At 31.7% G+C, this 21081-nt stretch overlaps 2 protein-coding genes across 2 annotated transcripts; one reads left to right on the top strand and one right to left on the bottom strand.

The window, feature by feature from the left end:
* The first annotated feature begins 619 nt into the window (after positions 1-619).
* Positions 620-2009, top strand: LOC113514425 (uncharacterized). Its single transcript, XM_026898514.3, has one exon. It carries the CDS (start codon positions 627-629, stop codon positions 1425-1427), a length of 801 nt encoding a protein of 266 aa, XP_026754315.1. The 5' UTR covers positions 620-626; the 3' UTR covers positions 1428-2009.
* Positions 2010-15451: 13442 nt separating this feature from the next.
* Positions 15452-20669, bottom strand: LOC113514374 (uncharacterized). Its single transcript, XM_026898451.3, has 3 exons — positions 20502-20669; positions 19534-19789; positions 15452-16451 (listed from the first exon to the last, which is right to left on the bottom strand). Exons 1-3 carry the CDS (start codon positions 20634-20636, stop codon positions 16129-16131), a joined length of 714 nt encoding a protein of 237 aa, XP_026754252.2. The 5' UTR covers positions 20637-20669; the 3' UTR covers positions 15452-16128.
* Positions 20670-21081: the final 412 nt, after the last annotated feature.

Raw genomic sequence — 21081 nt, 5'->3', positions numbered from 1 at the left:
ATTAAAAATGCCGTAATTAGGACTGAATCGAACTTTGCATTAAACTTTTAATCAACAAAGTTAAGAATTAATCTTTAATATTATAACTATATTGTTTAATGTCTACTAATTTATTAAGGATTATTATCGTTCCAGTATTTATATGTAGGCTAATATTAAAATATTGGTTTCTAGAAATATATTTACTTTTATAATTAAAATTGCTATACAGGATTAAAATTACTAAATAATTCCTTTATCATCTTTTGCCTATAAAAATATCCATACGAATAATTTATGTAAAAAATACTATATTTCTTATAATTAACCAAATTTAAATGTAAATAATTATGTAAATTATACAATATTGAATATTTCAGCAAACAAGTCCGAAGCGAGCACAGATAATCTTACACAAGAGTGAACAAGTTCGTGACCTTTACAATGACCGCATAAGCTCACAGGCTTTCGCGCAAACGCAACATTATGAAACCTGGACTTTACTTTTACTTCCACACCACTGAGAAAGTCCACTTGTATTTTTGGTGAGTTTTTTCAACGCGCACTGTACACGAGGGGTGCGGAGTGTTACTATTTAAGATGCTGCGGAAAGCGCCGGCGCACAGTTTATGTCCAACTTTTGTACGATGTGGCGGACAGTCGTGTTCTTGGCACTCGTTGCAACGTGCACCTCGCATCCTGCACAAGATGTAGCACACACTGATAACGATCTGGATGGATTGGGCGACTGTTTACGCAAAGACTCCACGTCATGCCTGAAATACAAGTTCTTCTCCTACGTCGACAAGATGCTCGGACAAAAGGACTCGTTTGCTCTAACTGAGGGTGTTACCGTCGTGAGAGCTACAGACGTCCCTACCGAGACTGGAGCGCCTAGATCTTTGGATCCTGTTTCGAGATTGAAGAGATACTTCGAGACTCATTCTTTACGCGTAGAAGTGAAAGGTTCGGATGTGATCGACGCGGTTTCAAGTGCAGGACGAGCTTTGGAGGATACGGTGACATCGTTTGCTGACGATGATGCCACAGAAGAAGGAAGAGGGAAGAAGAAGAAGGCGGCTAAGATGCTGGGGCCATTGATAGCCGCGTTGGCTTTGAAGATGATGGCGTTGATTCCTCTTGCTATTGGTGCTATTGCTCTAATTGCTGGAAAGGCATTGCTGATTGGTAAACTGGCATTGGTACTCTCAGCGATTATTGGTCTCAAGAAGCTTCTGTCTCAGCAGAAACATGTAACGTATGAGGTCGTGGCTCATCCTCACCACTCATCTAGCCATGCGTCCAGTCATGACTATGGCGGCACCAGTGGATACGGTGGCGACTCAGGCGGATATAGCTCAGGTAGTGGCGGGTCGAGTCACGGCGGTGGATGGGGGAGGTCAATAGAAGCTCAAAGCTTAGCGTACTCAGCACAAAAACCTCAATAAGCCACGGCCTAGATGTACGGCCTCTTTACGTCGATTTCTCCGTAACATCTGAGTGATTGTTTATGTATTATTTATTCGTTTGTATGTGTGAGTGATGAACGTTTGTATTTATTTGACTGAGTCGCTATTAAGTATGATTTCGTACGCCATTCTCAGCTCAATTTCAAAGTCATTATTTATTTTCTAGTAAACCTTATAGGTGGTATTTTGTAACTATTATTATAGTGTATCTATGTATTATTTAAGTATTAATATTTTATGATTCTATGAATCTCTGTATATACGATTTAAAAAGTACATGCATATCATATAAGATTACAAAGTATTTATGAATTATCACGACTAGTACCTGGCTTTAATATTTTTAGGTATTATGTAAGTTATATATATTTTTTATGTATTATTTAAATTATATGATTATTACATTTTGTAAATTTATATTTATAGAATCATTGTCATTATTGCCCATGGGTATACAGTATTACATTAAATTCATTTTATATGATATATATTATATAAAAAATTATTATAGTATTAACTTTATACTCTATTGTGAATATAAAAAAATTTTTTATTAAAACATTAAGATATGTAAGGTGTTTTATTTACAAATTCTTATAAAATACATTTAAGTATAGAATAAACGAGCAAAAAGTATCTATACATAAGTACTTACCTATTTTAAATAATATAGTACTTATTCTACGTAATATTGTTTCAACAAATATATATAAGTATACATATAAGTATAGTTATAGCGACCTTATAGCATACAGTAGTAGAGCTTAAATTGCGTGAACTACACCCAACTTCATATACGAAGTCCTATTTGATAGAATTTCAACCTAATGACGTAGAAATTAAAGATTAAAATTTGATCGTCAACAATACGTAATTGGTAGAAACATACCAGAGTCAAAACAGGATTGTTAAAATCTTTTTATACGCTAGCGTAACAATTCCTAAGATCATAATAGCTCATAACAACACCATCTTATCGTTCACACGTATATATTTAATTGGTGTAGTAAAAGTGATAAGAGAAAAGCGGATACTGACAGTAGGTCGAGATCATTACCAGCAATGACAGGGATACAAAATATCACGTCCAGTTTCTCAACATAAATTACAGTCTAGTTGCATGTAACATTTCTAAAGCCTTACTGAGAATATATAAAAAATAGGTAGGCATGTTGACGGATGTAGATCTGTTTAAATCACTGACTTTCTGTTGAACATAATGTGCGTTTTCAAATTGTTCTGCCAATGGTGCCATTGAAATGAAATTTATATTTATAACAAACGAGTTATATTGTAAAGATTTATCTTGAAATCCACCTGAAAGTATTTTATTATTATTGTGCTACGTGGTTGTATAATATTAATTTCTGTCCCACAACCGCGTGTCGTGAAAATATAAATTTACATAACGCTAAGTATGAAACATTTTACTAGTGATTTACATAAAGAAAAAAAAAACAACTGTAATAATTTAAACTTTCTATCGAGTGAAGAATTCCTATAAATTGAATAATAAAATATAATAACTATTAAAGATAATATTTCATAAATAATTACGTAGTAATTATTTCTCTACACAAAATGTCACGAATTGAATGAATATTTAATTTATAAATTGGAATGTACAAACTAATAATATCCATTCAATAAATCAGTTATATGACTTCTTTGAAATATTCTATCTATTTGTGAATTACAAAAAATCGCTTCCGCTTATTCTCGTCTCTAATATTACTAGTATAAATCGCTAAGCTCCTGTGCATTGTACAGTCATCCCCGTAGCTTTCCTTGTATCCAGGTCGGACGTTTGCCCTCTAGAGAAAGGTACGGGTGAAATCATCGGATCGGTCACGTTTCCAACATTGCATTAAAAGTAAAATTGTACATAGCATTGTTTTGGACAAACATGTGTAGAGGTCATTGTAGTCACTTCTAGATCTGTCGAGCTGACAATCTTGGTGATAAATTAGCCGTAACTAGTGGCAGTCGATTATTTCCTGTTCTTTATTACTTCGCAAAATAGACTTGTATTACTGACTGTATACATTTGCGACTTTAATAATGACCGCGACATTTTTCGTATATTTGACAGATGAAACTATCTTGCTACGAACAGAATATTGCTATAAACTTGAAAATAAAATATATTTAAAACAATACATTTTATTACAGTCCTTTATAGATTTTTAGACATAAAACTACAAATAATCAGTGTTTAATTATTTAGACAGCGTTTTGTTAAGCTCTGTTTAATTAGACAGTATTTAATTTTTTTTTAATAAATCTATAAATATTCAAATCCAGAGTGTAAAGTCACAATACATATATCTAATACATATCTACAAATACCGTTATGTTGGGCACAAAACGGTAATAGAACGTGGAATATCAACGTAAACAAAAAACTCAACATATGACACAGATGTCATTAATTACTGAGTAATTTGTATGATCATTGTGAATTAAAGCAAAAATTCCGGTAAACAAAAAAAAAATGCCTACTTTGCATACAGAATTATAACGATGGTATCCTCGTAAAGTAAGGTGCATGGAATACTGTGAGAGTGCTCTAATACACAGCGGTAGGGATTTTTTTTATGGACGATAATGAAATGATAAGCCCGCCTGCGCTAACGGTATACACTAGTGAGAGATGATACGTAAGAATAAAAAAACAGGTCAGTTAGCTCATCATGATGAATACACTTGGAATTCAGCACGATGGTTTCCAGAGGAAACCACGGAGAGGTCAACCTGTTAGGGTATATTGTTGGCAATGGGAGTGGTAATCTGCATTACTAACAATCCCTTAAGAGAGATTTAGGTAACTGTAAGCAAAAATATTATAATTTACGGTCAAATCAGGAATATTCTCCTTCTTGTGTCATAGACAAATAGTAAAAATTATATAGACATATAGTGTCATCATTGACACCATAAAAGCCATTATTTGCCCACTGCTAAACATAGGCCTAAAATAGTATACGCTCATAAAATTGTATCAAAATCGGTAAAGCGGTTTCAGAGATAAAAGTGAACAAATATAAGATTCTACTAGCAAATAACTGCAAGATTTTTTTTATGCAACTTAGAATGGCAAACAAGCTGACGGCCCACCTGATGAAGAGTGGTAACCGTCGCCTATAAATAAGGGCAGTACCATGGACATAACAGAGTATACTGGTTCACCAATGATACCCCCCATGCGTTGCCATTCCTGAGGACTCAGGTGTTATTCCTCTGTATCCTGTAAATTCACAGCCATATCCCACTCTTCAAACCAAAACACAGCCATGCAAACACAACTGCTTCACGGTAGAAACACGAACGGGACAGAGGTGCCCAAGCAAACAATTTTTGTACAAAATCTCCTTTTGGTAATATAAAGTAACTGCAAGATAATGAATGTGCAACAAAATAAACAGATCTCTAAGAGAATAATAAAAAAGAAGCATGTTTGAGTCACCGTAGTAACCTTGACGACGATCATGTAATTCATTCATTGAGTAAAATAGAGAAAAAAGATTGAATAGCAATGAACTTTTGTTGCGTCCGTTGCGCAAGCTTATTTTTATTTTTCCGCAGAGTACGAATTAGATTCAGTACAATAAGTAGGTGAGAAATTAAGAGAGTTTATGAAAATCAACGGAACTTTCTTAATACCTTATTATTTTTATTTACATTTTTTTTTCACAGACTTTTGATCGTAATTCAAACCGTAAAAAAAGAAGTATACTCGTAGAGGATTATGGATAATTGTGGCTTATATATAAAATAAAAAAATTGTATTGAAATAAATATAAAGTATTACTTTAAGCAACAAATAACTTATAGTTAACCAAATAATAACTACGCTCCCTTATACTACATGAATTGAATAAAATTCTTAAATATTAACTTGAAGAATAACAAATTATAAATTACAATAATTTATATACTGACTTCTAATATGAAAAGTGGATATTTATTTTTATTTACGAAAGCTAAAATCTGTCTGGAAAAAACTTATTTAAACAAATAAAATTGTATTATTAACAAAATAATACATAAAAATAGAAATTAATACAATAATAGAATTATACTAAAATTATATAGAATAGATTTTTCCTATTTTTATAGGAAAAATTTATTCATTCATGAGTTACGCCATCTTCCAGATGCCAAACGAAATAAAACACGAGTTCAAGGCTTGAGCAATCATGACATTTATGACTTCAAGTAGCCTTGGCAAAGACATTTTTTTATCATTATAATGAATTCATTTAGTAATTTATAATAATTTTTATGTAATATAAAATTAGATTATTTTTTGGCAAATACATATATTTCTTTTTAATATGTTTCAAAAAGTAGTCACAACTATTTTCCTGTGTCAGAAAACAAAAAAAAGCAATAACAATGTTCTATTTAAAAAAAAAGTTTAATCGTGTAGATAATAAGGTATTACGACAGTAACAGATATTATGAAGTAGAGAAAGAGGCCAGGTTTTATAACTAAAATAAAGAAATAAAACGAAATGAGTTCAATGACTGCATACTATCGTGCTACAGCGTAAACACACCTTGAACTCTTGCTTTGTTTTGTAAACAAAGTTGGCCGTGAATGTAGTTTGTAATACATCGCATAGATGGCGCTAATAGGAGCTTCAATATTAATGGATTCAACTAAGCGGAATGAAAAACGAATATTTTTTTGTTGTAAGAAGTTTCCCTTTTGAAATATAGATGGTGCTATATTGACAAATTTATTATACCATAAGTATGATAATGAATTTAATAATTATACTAAAATTAAATATTGATAATAGAAAGTGGTGCCTATAAAATTATGTATTATCACATATACCATTCATAATAATTGTGTAGATCTTCATCAAATTTTACCACAAAATTCTGTCCTTAGTCACTTGCATCTATCGACATCCTATCCTATTGAAGATTATTAATCACAACTCCAGACATCTTCAGCTGACAATTGTCACTCATTGCATAGGATTCTGTTTGAGCAAACTTTATGGCCATCAACAAACAATACTCAGAAATCGTAAACTACTCTTTACTGTTGAAGTCGTAAATAAAGTAAGTAATTGCTTATCTATTTATATTTGTAAGACAATTATTTTAAATTAAACGAGACAGTTAACTACTATTTTGGTAGAGCCCTGTATAGTAGAAGTAGGTAATATATAGCAATACCTATATATTGTAGTTACAATATCTATATTTTATCCTAATAAAAGATATGTTTAATATCGGTTGTCCAATGTATAATATTGAAAATAAGTGGCCGATTAAAACAAATTAAGATATCAGACTGGTAAAGGCAATATCGACATGGGTGCTGACCCTACTTTCCGGGGGGGAAAGGTACTGTTAGCAGTGGAGTTTGACAGCCCCATTGCTAGCAATATGCCCTATTAGGTCGACCTCCACATGGTTCCCCCTGGACACCATCGTGAACAATTCTTGTTGAATTCGTCACGATGGGCTAACAGACCTGTTTCATCTTCACCTATCATCCTTCACTAGTGCCCTGCCGATGTATACCAATAGCGTGGGTTTACAAGTGGGTACCATTACATTATCACCCACTAAAAAAAAGACCCTACTTTCTGTCATCAATGTCTAGGGAAACATTACATAGTAGTATTACATATGCCTATTACATAGTAGTTTTATTCAATGGCTTAAAAAAAAGACACTATTTCAAGAATCATAAAAATTTCCACTATGCATATTAAAAGTTCTATTGCTGTTCATATTTGCTATTAAACAATGACAATTCAACAGTGAAAATTTCTTCAGCAATTTCTATTTTATATTTAAAATGTCCAGCAATTTATATTGTTAGTGTACTGAGAATTGCTAGCGTATTATTTCGTAGTAGACAGAAAAGTGTCTATGTACGCATTATTTTTGTTCAATAATGAAGCAATTTCGAGGCAAATGGGAGAAAAGATTCTTTCGTATCCGCTCTCTCGCGAGCTCTTACGGGGTAGACAGCGAGAGCGGAGTGTTAGACCTCACCTACATTCATTCTTGCCTCATCCACTTTCATAAATCGTCCGGTTCCGGAGACTCTTACCTACTATATAAAATTATCATTACGATCGTATTTATCTATTCCGCATCCATCCTTGACACGAATTCCAAAGAAATACCATATTTGTAATACTTCGATTGTGGGCCGCATCGTATTCGACATATTAATCGTTTTCATAGGTCTGGCCTGGTTGTCTTACTAGTTTGGTGTGGATAATCGTGTTTTAGCTGCACGAAGGGCTTTTAGATTTTACCTTTAAATTTATTAGCTTTCGATTTATTCTTGTTATTTCGTAAGTAGATTTCAAATATATAAAATCGTATCAAGATAATGAATACTTCAGTTTTTTATTTTGATCATTAGGAATACATCTGTGACAACCACATTCAAATTAATGCAGTAATTTTTACGTGACGCCGGAACAAACATACAGACAGACAGATACAAAATTTCTAAAAAATACTATTTTAATTTCTTTTGATCTTATTAAAACTTCTTATATCCATTTTCCATCCAGTTTGTTTATTGCTTTATAGCGCCTTGACTACTTAATCAATTACTGTGAAATTTAGTATACACGTGTATATGGGATGGAGAACGATTTTATCCCAGCCTACATATATTCTGGCTACGAGGACGAAGTTGCGGACAACAACTAGTTAATAAATAATGTTAAATAAAATAATTTAGAAACGGAAAAAAATACACGTGATGTGTTTATTAAAAACGCATTCGAATTTCTGAAAAAAAAAAAAAAACCGAATTGAGAACCTCCTTTTTTTTTAAATTGGTTGAAAATCATCAGAACCGCGACTCATAATATTAATAATAATTAATTAGGTTTTCTCTAGACCTTTAAAAAGGGTGTATTAAATATCTGTTTAATAAAAACAATAGAGGTCAAAACATTTATAATTTTTTGAATTTTCTTCTCTTTTACACTCTCTTACTGTATCACGCGAAAATTACTGCACTAAATTAGATGCAGTTATCACAATTGTATTCCTAAAGGTCAAAGATAAAATTTATTTCAAAATCGCACATACGAAATCGCAGACGAAAGGCTTTTTTTATTAAAAAAATTTACTACAATTTTACTTTTTATATTTGTGTGAAGACACTCTGTCTATATAATCTAAAACTAGACCAATTAAATTATAGAATCGATCATTTAATTTAATTAATTAATTTAATTTCAATCTGTTTATAATTATTTCTCTCCATCCAAAGGTTGCCTAGAAGAAATCGCTTTTAGTGATAAGGTCGGCCATTTGTTTTCTTACTGTGATTATTTATTGTAATTTGTTTGTATCTATAATGAGTTTGCTATTGTAATCTTTTGGAGGAAACAATAAAGAATATCTATCTATCTCCACAGAAAAAAAAAAAGAAATTTGAAATATAGTACTTTCAGTATTTTTATTATATAAAGTTAATAAAATAAACAGATAAACGATGAGATGTATTTTAAACACATTAGTTTTAAAATAATTATACCTATTTCTTCTTTAGTTCGTAACCACAAGAAATTTATATAAACTAGTAATTTAATTAACATAAAAACTTTCTAATTGATTTGTTAACGTATTTAACATACACGTAACAAATGTGAGCAGAAATACAAAGTATTCAAGAGAACATATGTGCACGTGATCACCCAGTAAACACTTACCTCTGTCCCATTCGTGTTTCTACCGTGGAGCAGTTGTGTTTCGGTTTGAAGGGTGGGATATGGCAGTGAATTTACAGAGTACAGAGGAATAACACCTGAGTCCTCAGGAATGGTAACGCAATGGGGGGTATCATGGGCAAAACAGTATACTCTGTTATGTCCATGGTACTGCTCATGTCTATAGGCGACGGTTATCACTTTCCATCAGGTTGGCCGTCAGCTTGTTTGCTATTCTAATTAGCATAAAAAAATATATAAACCCCTATATAATGTCCAAATATCGTCTAGTTATTTATTACCTTATAATGTATGCACGGTGAAATCGAAGTCGTCAACGATACCATGCTATTTCGTAAACCAAACATTCAAATACTACAAAAAATGTATCTTCCATATTAACTCAATAATTGAACGCCCTTTATTAATATAAGTTTTGTTTTTATCATTTCTCCACGCTCGTTTGCTTGTTCAGTTTCGCTAGTTCACTAGAACACTCCCTTTAATGGATGCTAACACTCTGTATAGATGCGTGACATGTTAGTAAACTTTACAATAACAGCAAATTTTTTTATTACAAGCAATCATTGCCTGTACCTGTTTATATTAAGCAATATCTAATTGTGTTATCGCTCAATGCAAACTGTTGTGATTTTTCATTAACATTTCATACAATGCTTTTGTTCGCTTACCTACTGACAGAATTATTAACTCGTTCTCACGAATACATTGACACAGGTTTATTATGTGTTGAATTATTTCTCTTTTTGCATCCAAAATAAGGAGGTTATTTTTCTTTGGAGGTTTGCTATTTTTTTGTAATTTTGTGTCTGAACTACAACCGATTTTTGTAATTCTTTTTGTAATTAACAGGTTAAAGTTCTGTCATCAGCCTTTAACTGTACGTTGCTAAATATATACCTCACTTTTGGAGGGTTTGCCAGTAGTTGTCATACTTCGTAGGTGGTTTTTTTTTTGATGGGTGAAAATGGTATGGTAACCCCGCCTGTGCTAACGGGATACGCTGGTGGAGCACCAGTGAAGGGTGATAGTTGAGAATGAAAACAGGCCAGTTAGCCCATCATGATGAATTCATCAGGAATTAACCATGATAGTTTCCAGAGGGAACCGCGAGGCGGTCGACCTGGTTGGGTATATTGTTAGCAATGGGATTCTCAGTCTCCATTACTAACAATCCCTTTCCCCCTTCGTAGGTGGATTGGCAACCGCAGTTAGGCTTTAGAGATGTTTTAAGTGGGACGATGGGACAATCCCTCAATAAATAAAATTCTAGGTCTAATATTAATTTTATGACAGCTGAAATCACAAAAGAGCGTAAGTACAAGACGATACTTGTTGATGAAGTCGAATCAGTTCGTCCGTCGTGCGAATTATTTCAAAATAGCTGCGTGAAGAGCAATTTAATAGTACAACTGAACTCATGACCTTTGAAAAATAGAAAAGGAAATCTCAATTTTATATACTAGCATTGAGTGTTCAATTTTTAATACAGTTAGGAACTTTTTTCTTAATTTCTCAATAAATAGTATACTACTCTTCCACAAAACCTCAAAACATTTTAATATAGTCAGCTGTTACGGTATAAACGTTAGATTACATTTAACAGCCTGTGGTTTGTGGTCTTGGTACACGGCCGACTCTCTGATATATCATGTAGCTTCAATTACTTATATAGTGGTTTGAAATAAGCATTAAAAATAGTGCAAATGCTTTGGACTTAAATGGAAAATTGTAATGATTAGTGACATTGATAGGTTTTTTTTAATGGATGATAATCGAATGATAACCCCTCCTGCGCTGTTGGTATACACTGGTGGGGCACCAGTGAAGGATGATTGGTAAGGATGAGAAGGCAGGTCAATTAGCTCATTGTGACGAATTCAACGATAAATTAGTAATGATAGTTTCCAAGGGGCCACATGGAGGTCGATCTGACAGACAGGATATATTGTTAGTAATGAGACTAGTAGTTCGCATTACTAATAATCCCTTTCCCCCCTACAGTGACAGGTTACTTTGCAACAAATCTGTAAAAAATATTTTAAAACATAATTTTTTATGTAAACCACCATCTTATAGTTGCGAATTTTTAAAGATATCTTTTATTTTATAGTTATTTATTCTTTAAACTATTTATTTAATTTGATACCTATATTAACAGGTTGACAAAATATAAACCACTTGCCATCTTATGTTGCCGGCCATTTTGAAAATATTACAGTTTTTTTTTTATGGTTTGCGGGTCAGTATTTAAGGCATCCCGTCCTCGCTATTGGATACGGGTGACGGAACGCCTATACAAGAGGGTACATGGTGGGCGCAGTTTAGACGCAATATTTGAAGAGCATTAGGAAGGTACTACGGCCGGATACTGAAACAAAAAAAAGAGTATGTGGTCGGTCCCCGAACTGGCGACCTCTGCTGTCTACCGGTCTCCAATTCGAGGGATGACCGATCATTACAGTTTTGAATACTACATATTATATTCTTATCTAAACTAAAGGTATAAACGAAATTTTAGCTAAATCGATCATAAGAAACAGGTTCTAATTCAGCTTGTTATAGTTGATTAAATAAACTAATTAATATACATTACAAGTTAAACAAAAGCGTGTAAAAATAATTAAGCGAGTTATTTGTTTATAGTAGTCTCGAGACTGGCTTTGAATCGTCTTTCTTCCATTGGTTTCAATGCTATGTTGAGTTTCCAATATATCTTCATGATTTGCCATACTGTGCAGTTATGAAATATAGTATAACCGGTAGGAAGTGTAATGAACTAAAACATACACAACAACATGTTAACATGCAAATAACAAGTGTATATATTGGATTGCCTTATTAGATTTACATTATAGGTAAAATATTTTTTTTTACTGTAACTATTTAATTAAATAAATTGCATTATTCAAAAAATAGGTGCTCACCGGGGTCGACTCTGAGATGTCGTTTCTATAAAGTTCAGAATTTAAGTTTAGAGATAAATTTAGAGTCTATAAAACAATTTAATTTAAATTCAATATCATAACGAAATCTTTATACTTGGACTAATATTACCTAAGTTTTTAATATATATATATATATACGCTATCGATACGTTGGCGGGGCACCAGTGAAGGATGACAGCTGAGGATGAAAAGGCAGGTCAGTTAGCCCATCGTGACGAATTCCAGGGGGAACTGCGTGGAGGTCGACCTAATAGGATATATTGCTAGCAATGGGTTAATTAGACTCCATTACTAACTCCATTACTTTCTCTAAATACGCTTCAGAATCGAGCCAAATATGTATATTTTATTAGTTTTTATTCTTCTACCCCCAAAAAGGAAAAAATAATTTAAGTAGTCAATAGTATCATGTTCATTTGAATTTATACCTTCAATTTATAGTGAGAGAAAAGAAAATACATTTCAGGACTCGAATTAAATTCCGCTTTCCACGATACGAAATGACCCATCGTAGACAATGGTGTTTAGTAAAATATATATCTGTACGGTGTGACATAGAATACGTAAGTGCACATTTTGAAAATGAAAGCGCACTTTATGGGCCATTGTGTGCACTTTGCTTTCTGTTAAACTGTGATAGAATACTTGTTAATATAGTGTAAATTATAGTATATTACGTACCAAAGTTAATTATTCAAATAAATTTAATATTTTAAAATTAATTTACTTTACAATTAATTTCACTTGCAAAAAACTGTCAATAGTGTTACTTGAAAAAACTAACAATAAAAATTAAATTCTAGTTTTTGAAATGAGCCATAATTAATCTCATTATTTGAGAAAGTACTCATTTAACTTAATTGCACCTATTAAAATTGTCATAAAAGTGTTTTTTATTATTTCAAGTGTCATATAAGAATTTTAATTGATATAATTTCTTTCAGACTGATCAGTGTGTTCTAGAATTTTCAACCGACTTCAAGAAGAAGGAGGTTCCCGATTGAGTTTTATTTTTTTATATTTGTTACCTCATAACTCCATCAGCCCTAAACCGTTTTGGCTTTTTTGTCTGAAAGGATATAATTAGAGCTTAGTTCCATATAAATCATATCTAAATCAGTTTAATAGTTTAGTTTTAAATCAATAAATAGAATTGTGTGTAAAAAATGTGTCAACATTTAGTCAGTCAAATGTCAAATTGGCTTCCACATTTTTTTTTATTAAAACAACTGTTTTTTTGTGTTGCAAGATTGAAAAATCTCAGATTTTTTATTAATTTAAAATTAAGGTACAGTTTTTCATGTGTAACATATGTATATAACGTATGTATGTCCGGATATCTAATAGATAAATTGGTATATCGTATCCATCACCTATAGACATGAGCAGTACCATGGACATAACAGAGTATACTGTTTCGCCCATAATACCTCCCATGCGTTGCCATTCCTGCGGAATTAGGTATTATTTCTCTGTACCATGTAAATTAACTGCCATATCCTACTCTTCAAACTGAAACACAGCTATGCAAACACAACTGCTTTATGGTAGAAACACGAATGGAACAGAGGTGCAAACGATTTTTGTACAAAGTCTCCCTCTGGGATATATATAATAAAATATACGAGTACGAACATACACTTTCGCTGCGTGCTATTTTTCCTGTACGTACATGTATATATACTAAACGAAACTATATGCAATTAAAAGAAAAAAAAAGGGGGGGGGGGGGAAATCAATACATTAAATAAAATGTAATGAAATTTAATTTATGTTTATAAATAACTATTCAGTAATATTGTATTAATATTTAAATTATTATTTGTATTGCCGTTTAGTACCGAAATAGAACGTGCCACCTGTTCCTTTTCTGTCGGTGTAGCAAGAAGCGACTAAGAAAACTAATTAGTCGTGGATGGGCAGCAGCGTCTCTCTTAAAACATCAACAAAAGCCACACTGTGCTTGCCAACCCGCCTGCTAAGCGCTGCCAAAATCCCTCCAATGCTACAAGGAACCGATGTCGGTCTTTAACTTTGTCAGTTGGCTTCGCCCAATAGCCAAATCTCTGGCGAACCTTTTGGAACCCTGGTTCCGCTCTATTGCCTGTTCAATGCATATAGTATTTTTTTATTAATAGGTGATAATGGAATGGTAACCTCACCCGCGCTATCGGTTTACGCCGGCGGGTAACCAGTGAAGGATGATGATGAAGGTGAGGATGAAGTAGGTCAGTTAGCCCATCATGACGAATTCAACAAGAATTGTTCACGATGGTTTCCAGGGGAAACCACATGGAGGCCGACCTAATAGAACATATTACTAGCAATGGGGCTGTAAATTCCATTGCTAACAATCCGTTTCCCCCTTACAAGGGGGAAACGGATACATATAGTATTGAATTGGCATATGTCACGCTGTATACATTTGGAAATTTGCCTATTTAGCTGCCTATATTCAGACGTAGACGTTGAAGACTGGGACAATATTTCACGCCATTTCCTCATGAGATCTAAGAGTTTTTGTTAATTTGAGAGTTCGTATTAATATTAATGCGAAAATTTGTAAGGATAGATTGATATTTGATACTCTTTCACATAAAAACTACTGAATGGATTAGAATGATATTTGGTACATGGGCAGATTATATCCTGTGCTTATCCTTATGTAGGATACTTTATGTACTTATTTACGTAGACGAAACCGCGGGATATACTCAGATGTATATTTATAAATATTCTCCTCTACTTCACGTTATATGTTAGGCTATATATTTGTCAATTCTAAATTGATTTTGATAATTCATATTCATATGATTTACTTGAATGTAATGGGGCTACATTACAAAGTATTTGAGGTTGTCGTTTTTACTATGGAGCAAAATACTAATTAAATATTTTATTTTGTGTCTGATACAATAATAACTTAAAAAGTAGTAATTTTAAATTCTTATAAAATTTCACACAGAAATAAGTTGTTACAAATTAGTTGAATTTTTAACTGGGTGCCGTAGAAACGTGGGTATTATTTTTAGGTGTATATGTGTATGACATTATGACATTTTGGTATATAAGAAAAAAAAAAGAACTAGCCTTAGTTCTTTTTTTTTTATTAATACCAATATGGAACCTCAACAGTTTTGTTGGTTTCTGTAAATGAAATGTCATAAGAAGAATAAATGTTATATAAGAAAGGAAGTGTTAAAATTTTTTCGTTTTCTGTAGTTGAGTAAAATTTGTTTTGAACTTATTGGTCAGGTTTCTCGTAACTTTATATATATCCAACTGTTTAAGATACGTAAAGTATAAATAATACACATAAAAGTATGAATGACTATTATATTTCGATTTCATTTAAGGGTGATTTTTAATAATTGTAACACTTAGATGAAATATGATGAACAAGGCATCACCTTAAGACGTAAAAAGTAAAGAAACAGTAACATAAGACAGTATAAAAGTAAATAACTATTATACAATATAACAAACGAAGATGCAAAAAACAATGCAATACTTATATATTTTTATATGAAGCATATTTACAAAAGCTGAATATAATATATAACTTTATAATAAATTGAGTAAGAGAAAATAAAAATACGACTAGTATAAATTGAACACAAAAAGTCATTAAAGAATAGTTATATAAATAATATTAAAGCTTTTTAAACTTAATAAACTTACTATTTGTACTATTAGATGAAACAAATAAACTTAATAATAAACAGGTACATTTGAATAGTAAATCATATAAAAACAAAGAATACATATCACTAGATAAATAAAAAAGAGGTGGCGATGCATTGTAAGATCATAGCCGAGACAAGATTCACTCATACGTTTTTCAAGTTAAATATTTAAATTAACAACGTATAAATAATTTAAATAAATTATTAAATAATAAATTAATATCTCAATACTTTGAGGTCCGTACTAGATTAACCAAAGACAACTATACTATAATCCTGCATAGGGATGAGAACAGTCTTCTTTGTATTATCTTCAATTGGAGTAAGCGCTGTAGGCTAAATTTTGGGCGTCTTGCGATGACCTTCCCCAGCCTCCTCCGTGACCTCCGTGGCTGAAGTGTTCCTCGTGATGAGGGTGAGCTACAACTTCATAGCTCTCATGATGCTCGTGTTTGGACAACAGCTTCTTCAGAAGAACAAGAGCAGAAGCCAGTAGCGCGGCCTTTGCGAGCATCAGACCCTTGACAGCAGCGAAGGCGATGATACCCAAGAACAAGGGAATGAGGGACTGAATCTTCAGTTGGAGGAGAGCGAGGATTGGGAGCAACTGCTTCAACTTCTTTTTCTTGCCACGGCCTGTAATTAAATTTAATTAATTAAAAACAAATTCATGTATTAAATAATAGACACAATTTTGGTAAACACGACTAAAAATAAAAATTAGAAAAGTTTAAATAATAAAAAAACGTTCCGAAGAATAAAAACAACAGGCCAGAGAAAGTAGTCAATGCGTAAACAAGATTCGAATATCAAATGTTGAAAATCTAATTCGAATTCGAAATAGTGCACGCGAATGTTTAAAAATTTAAAACAATGTCGCTTTCATTGTAATTCATGATGTTACGTCCAGTTTGCATAACAGCCCCGTTCATCTAGAAAGTGCTTCGATTACCGGACATTACGATTCGAAAGCTCGGAACCCACTTCCATATTTCGTTAACGAGATTCTGCCTGGAGCGAGACTTTTACTCGATTCTTGATCAAGATTTCGATCACGGTGGCCGGTGCTAACGGAACTCTAAAACTAGTTACGTAGTTCTACATAGTTACAAGTTTACAAGTGTAAGATACTATGGGAATCTAGCAAAAACTAGACTTGACCGCCTCGTCCGCTTTCCACCATAATCAAGCTGGTTAATAGGTTAGAGAAACTCCTACCATACCCGTTTAACTGTTGCGATTTCTAGTGTCTTCTTCTTATGGTTTTATCTCACATATTGGTTCCGGATGTCCGTTAGGATGATTATAGGATATACAATATGTTAGGAGATTATCAATTAAAAGGCCTATGTATGTATTAATGCAAAGTTTGTTTTATGGCAACGTTTATAACTTTCCATTTAAATATTTTCACCATATGTACATGTTGAACCGGTTTGTTGCAACTTTTGCTAAATTGCTATACTACGATAGCTTTAATGTCTACCATACATGACACCTACGATTAAAGGTTCACGTGAAACTCACTTTTTGCTTTTAATAACAGAATCACGTATGTTGTCTTAATACTTTTATAGCTTTATAACACAGCGTTTTGGTTTAGTTTTTTTTTATTTGTCTTTAAAGTGTTCGAGTTGGTTTAATCGTTAATATCAATGACTTGCAATTTTGTTTTTTTTTTTAAATGCAAGTTTTTGTTAATGCAAGTACAAATAATAGTAACTTATGTACCCAATCATAATACCAATAAACATGATATTATAAAATTCGATACGGCGATCAGTGAAATGGCGTTCTCGACATCGAAACCAGTTATACAAATAAAACAAGAAAGAGTGTGTTTAATGTCCGTTGTGTAATAATGACGTGGATTGTCATAATGTACTGTAACTGTGTCTTATGATCAATAAAAATATTTACTTATGGAATATCTATTGAAGTTCCTTTTTGTCTGTTTTTTTAAGCAATATTATTTTTTACTATAACAATTGTCGATGTTACAATGCACAATACAATTATAAATTATTCAATATTTATATTAATTGATAAGATGTAATGTAGAAGATGCAAATTTAAACGCCTTTCCTATTTAATTCTTTTTTTTTTCACACAATCATTATTGGAACATGTTTTTCTTGTATCAGTACCATTTAAATGAATTTTGTCATAAACAGTTACTAGTTGTGTGTTTCTTAATTAATGAAAAAATTTATACTATCAAAATTAATATATTATTCTAAATAATTATTAAAAGGTACTTCAATAGCGACATTGCATATCTTACTCACACAATATTTAAAATTAAAAATAAAAAAAATATTGTTTTTAATTGTTCCATGATTAACATTGCAATGCGAAAGATGAATTCATTTAAAAATATTTTAAATAATTTAAAAGTATTAATAATAAATTTTGACAATATCTGATTTATCTGTCATTTAAAAAAAAGAGACTATTTTTGATATATCTGGATGATTAAAAAAGGCTTTTTTTAATAGTAATAAGAATATTTTACTCGAAATTTATAACAAAAATCACTTTTGAATTTATCTTTTCGAACTATATATAGTTGTTTAATTTTGTATGTATTTTATTACAAATAATGTAAAAGTTACCAGTATTGTGTTAATATCCAGCTTAATTATTTTTTTTTTTTATTTAATATACAATAGAGACTCAGAAACTATTTTAATATGAACGTAAATAAATATATTAAGAAGCTGAACTTAACTTTAGCTGCCTTAATTGAAAACGAATTCCAGTAAACTTTCCAACAAATATAATTGTCACTTATATTAGTATAATTTTCTAAAATAATAATCTCCCTTGCCTATATTTAAAGTAATGTAGGACAATTATATTTTTCTTAAACAACTCTCTCTTGTATTGTTTGTAGAGAAAATAAAATTGTCGTCACAGAAATATAACAGTTATAAATGTTTACAATTACTTTAATTTAGGCCTATTATATTTAATGGCGTAATTTTATACGAATATTTAGACCACATTTTTTTATAATTATATTAAGTTAAGAGATATGTATAGTTTGGTGCTTGGATGATTTGAAAATAAAACTGTAGACGACTAGGAAATAAATAGGAAATAAATAAATGTACTAACTTAGTTAAAATTTTGTAGGTTTTTTTTAAGATTTTCAGGTATATTTAAATTTATTTCCGGGACTTGAACGATATACGATTAGAAATAAACAGTTCCAACATACTGATTTTTAAATGCTGCCAACGATTTTACTATATCTATGTAGGTTATGCGTAAATAACTCGAAAGTTTAAAATTAACTACTGTACAGTTATTCACGTCTGCAATAAACCTAATTAGGTATATGTTAACTTGAATTTATTGTTTATTTCACTATGACAACAATTTATTTTACTCCTAATTTTTTTTTTATTAATGTTATAATATTATCGAATGGTGCTTTATTTATTAATATGTTGATAAAGATTGATTGATGATTTTAATATAATTAAATCTGAATAATATAATTACTCACTTTAAGATTTTTGCATTGCATAGTTAATAATAAATCCGTTCAATTAGTTAAATTAAACTAAAATTTTATTAATTAAATGAGATCAGTCATTTATCTGATAGGAACCGAGATGAGATGAAAACCCTGGCTAGACTATCTGAAATCTAATTTTATGCCTAAGTCCAAGGCTAAATATTTAGTGGTATAAAACTGAAGTATACTGACCTTCCTCAAGGGACCGCTTGACATCATCAACAGTGCTCTTTGGTACACGAAGTTGGATGACATGGTTCTCCAAGAAGTCAGCAACGCCATCCACCAGCCTGGACTCCACTTGGTTCTCTCTAGCTTTGGGCTCGTCGGACAGTGGCTCGAAAGACCTGGCAGACCTTGGAGATCCAGTTCCAAGTAAGCTGATTCCATCAGCAATATTCAATTCCCGCGCCGTGTTGATATTGTCCACGTATTTCAAAGCTCTTTCCTGTGACAAAAGGTATAAGTTTCAAATAAGGATATTTTTTTAAACAATTATAAATATATAAAATATTCGATAAATTAATAAAAAAGATATATTTTATATAAAATTCAAGTAAATTAATTATATTTGTATATTTTGTAATTGTCTTTATACTGAGTCTATTACGAGCTAGATAGACAATTTAAGGTAATGATCCGTATATAAACGAATGAACAAACAAATCTAATGAAATGTAAACATAATACATGTTGTAAATTGTATAAATGATACCTATTCGTAGTTCTTAAACAATTAAAGTTAAGATTTTTTTTTTATTCAGAACATTAATTTTATAATCTCTAATTTACGTTGACGTTAACATTTTACGTTAACTAATAAAAGTAACACGTCTCAACATAATATTAAGGTAGTTATCATAAGAAAAATGCTATCAAACATTAGAAGTGTTATTAAGAAGCGACTTCATAAAAGATGTTCACAGTACGACCGTAATGTACTGTGTAATTGTTCATTACGCGATACCATATGAATCGATTTTAATGATTCTTTTTTTATCGAAATAATAAATTACTCCTTGCATTGATTTTATTTTGATTTCGTTAAAAGTGAATTTATATATATTTTTTTTTGTATAGTGAATTTCACCGTAAATAGAGAATTGAGTTTAAAAAGTCCACAAAATGACACTTGAACACAGACACAGTTGAAAACACACCTTCAAACACAACGAGACATCTTCTTCACCACAGCTCCGTACGACACCGATGACTGAACCCACGACGTCATCCTCCCCCGTCGGCTTACCCCACACCACCGCGACACTCACTAGTATAATGAAGAAGGTCTTCATTTTGGTCCTTCGACTCTCCTTCGGTGGTGATAAGTGAAATGTAAGGCTGGAGTGGTAGGTAAGCGGTTTTATTCCGCGTCCCCCCACTGCTGACGGTGGGTTCCCGCCAAAATGTGCGTATGCGAACGTGAAGTATCCACGCGGAAAAATATAGAATGTTTTAGACACGGCACACGATAATACTTAGTATAGTAATAATGTCATTAAAGTTTATGTGTAGTAGATAGATTATTATTCTTTAATAAACCAGTATCAAAAAGAAGATGCTTAATTTAGTTGTATCTTTTTTTAAGTTTGTTACCTTATAATTCCATCATTTATAAATGGGTTTCGAAAAATGATTTTTTTTTATCTAAAAGAATATACTTACAGATTGGTCCCATAGAAATAACAAAATCGATTGAGTAGTTCAGTTTTTCGATTAAAATAACTAATTTTATTACAA

The sequence above is a fragment of the Galleria mellonella genome, unplaced genomic scaffold (genome assembly GCF_026898425.1).
Source record: "Galleria mellonella isolate WM207_F2 unplaced genomic scaffold, CSIRO_AGI_GalMel_v1 utg35, whole genome shotgun sequence".
Classification (NCBI taxonomy): domain Eukaryota; kingdom Metazoa; phylum Arthropoda; class Insecta; order Lepidoptera; family Pyralidae; genus Galleria; species Galleria mellonella.
Note: the sequence above shows the minus strand (reverse complement) of the source record. Positions and strands in the feature narration are given on the sequence as shown.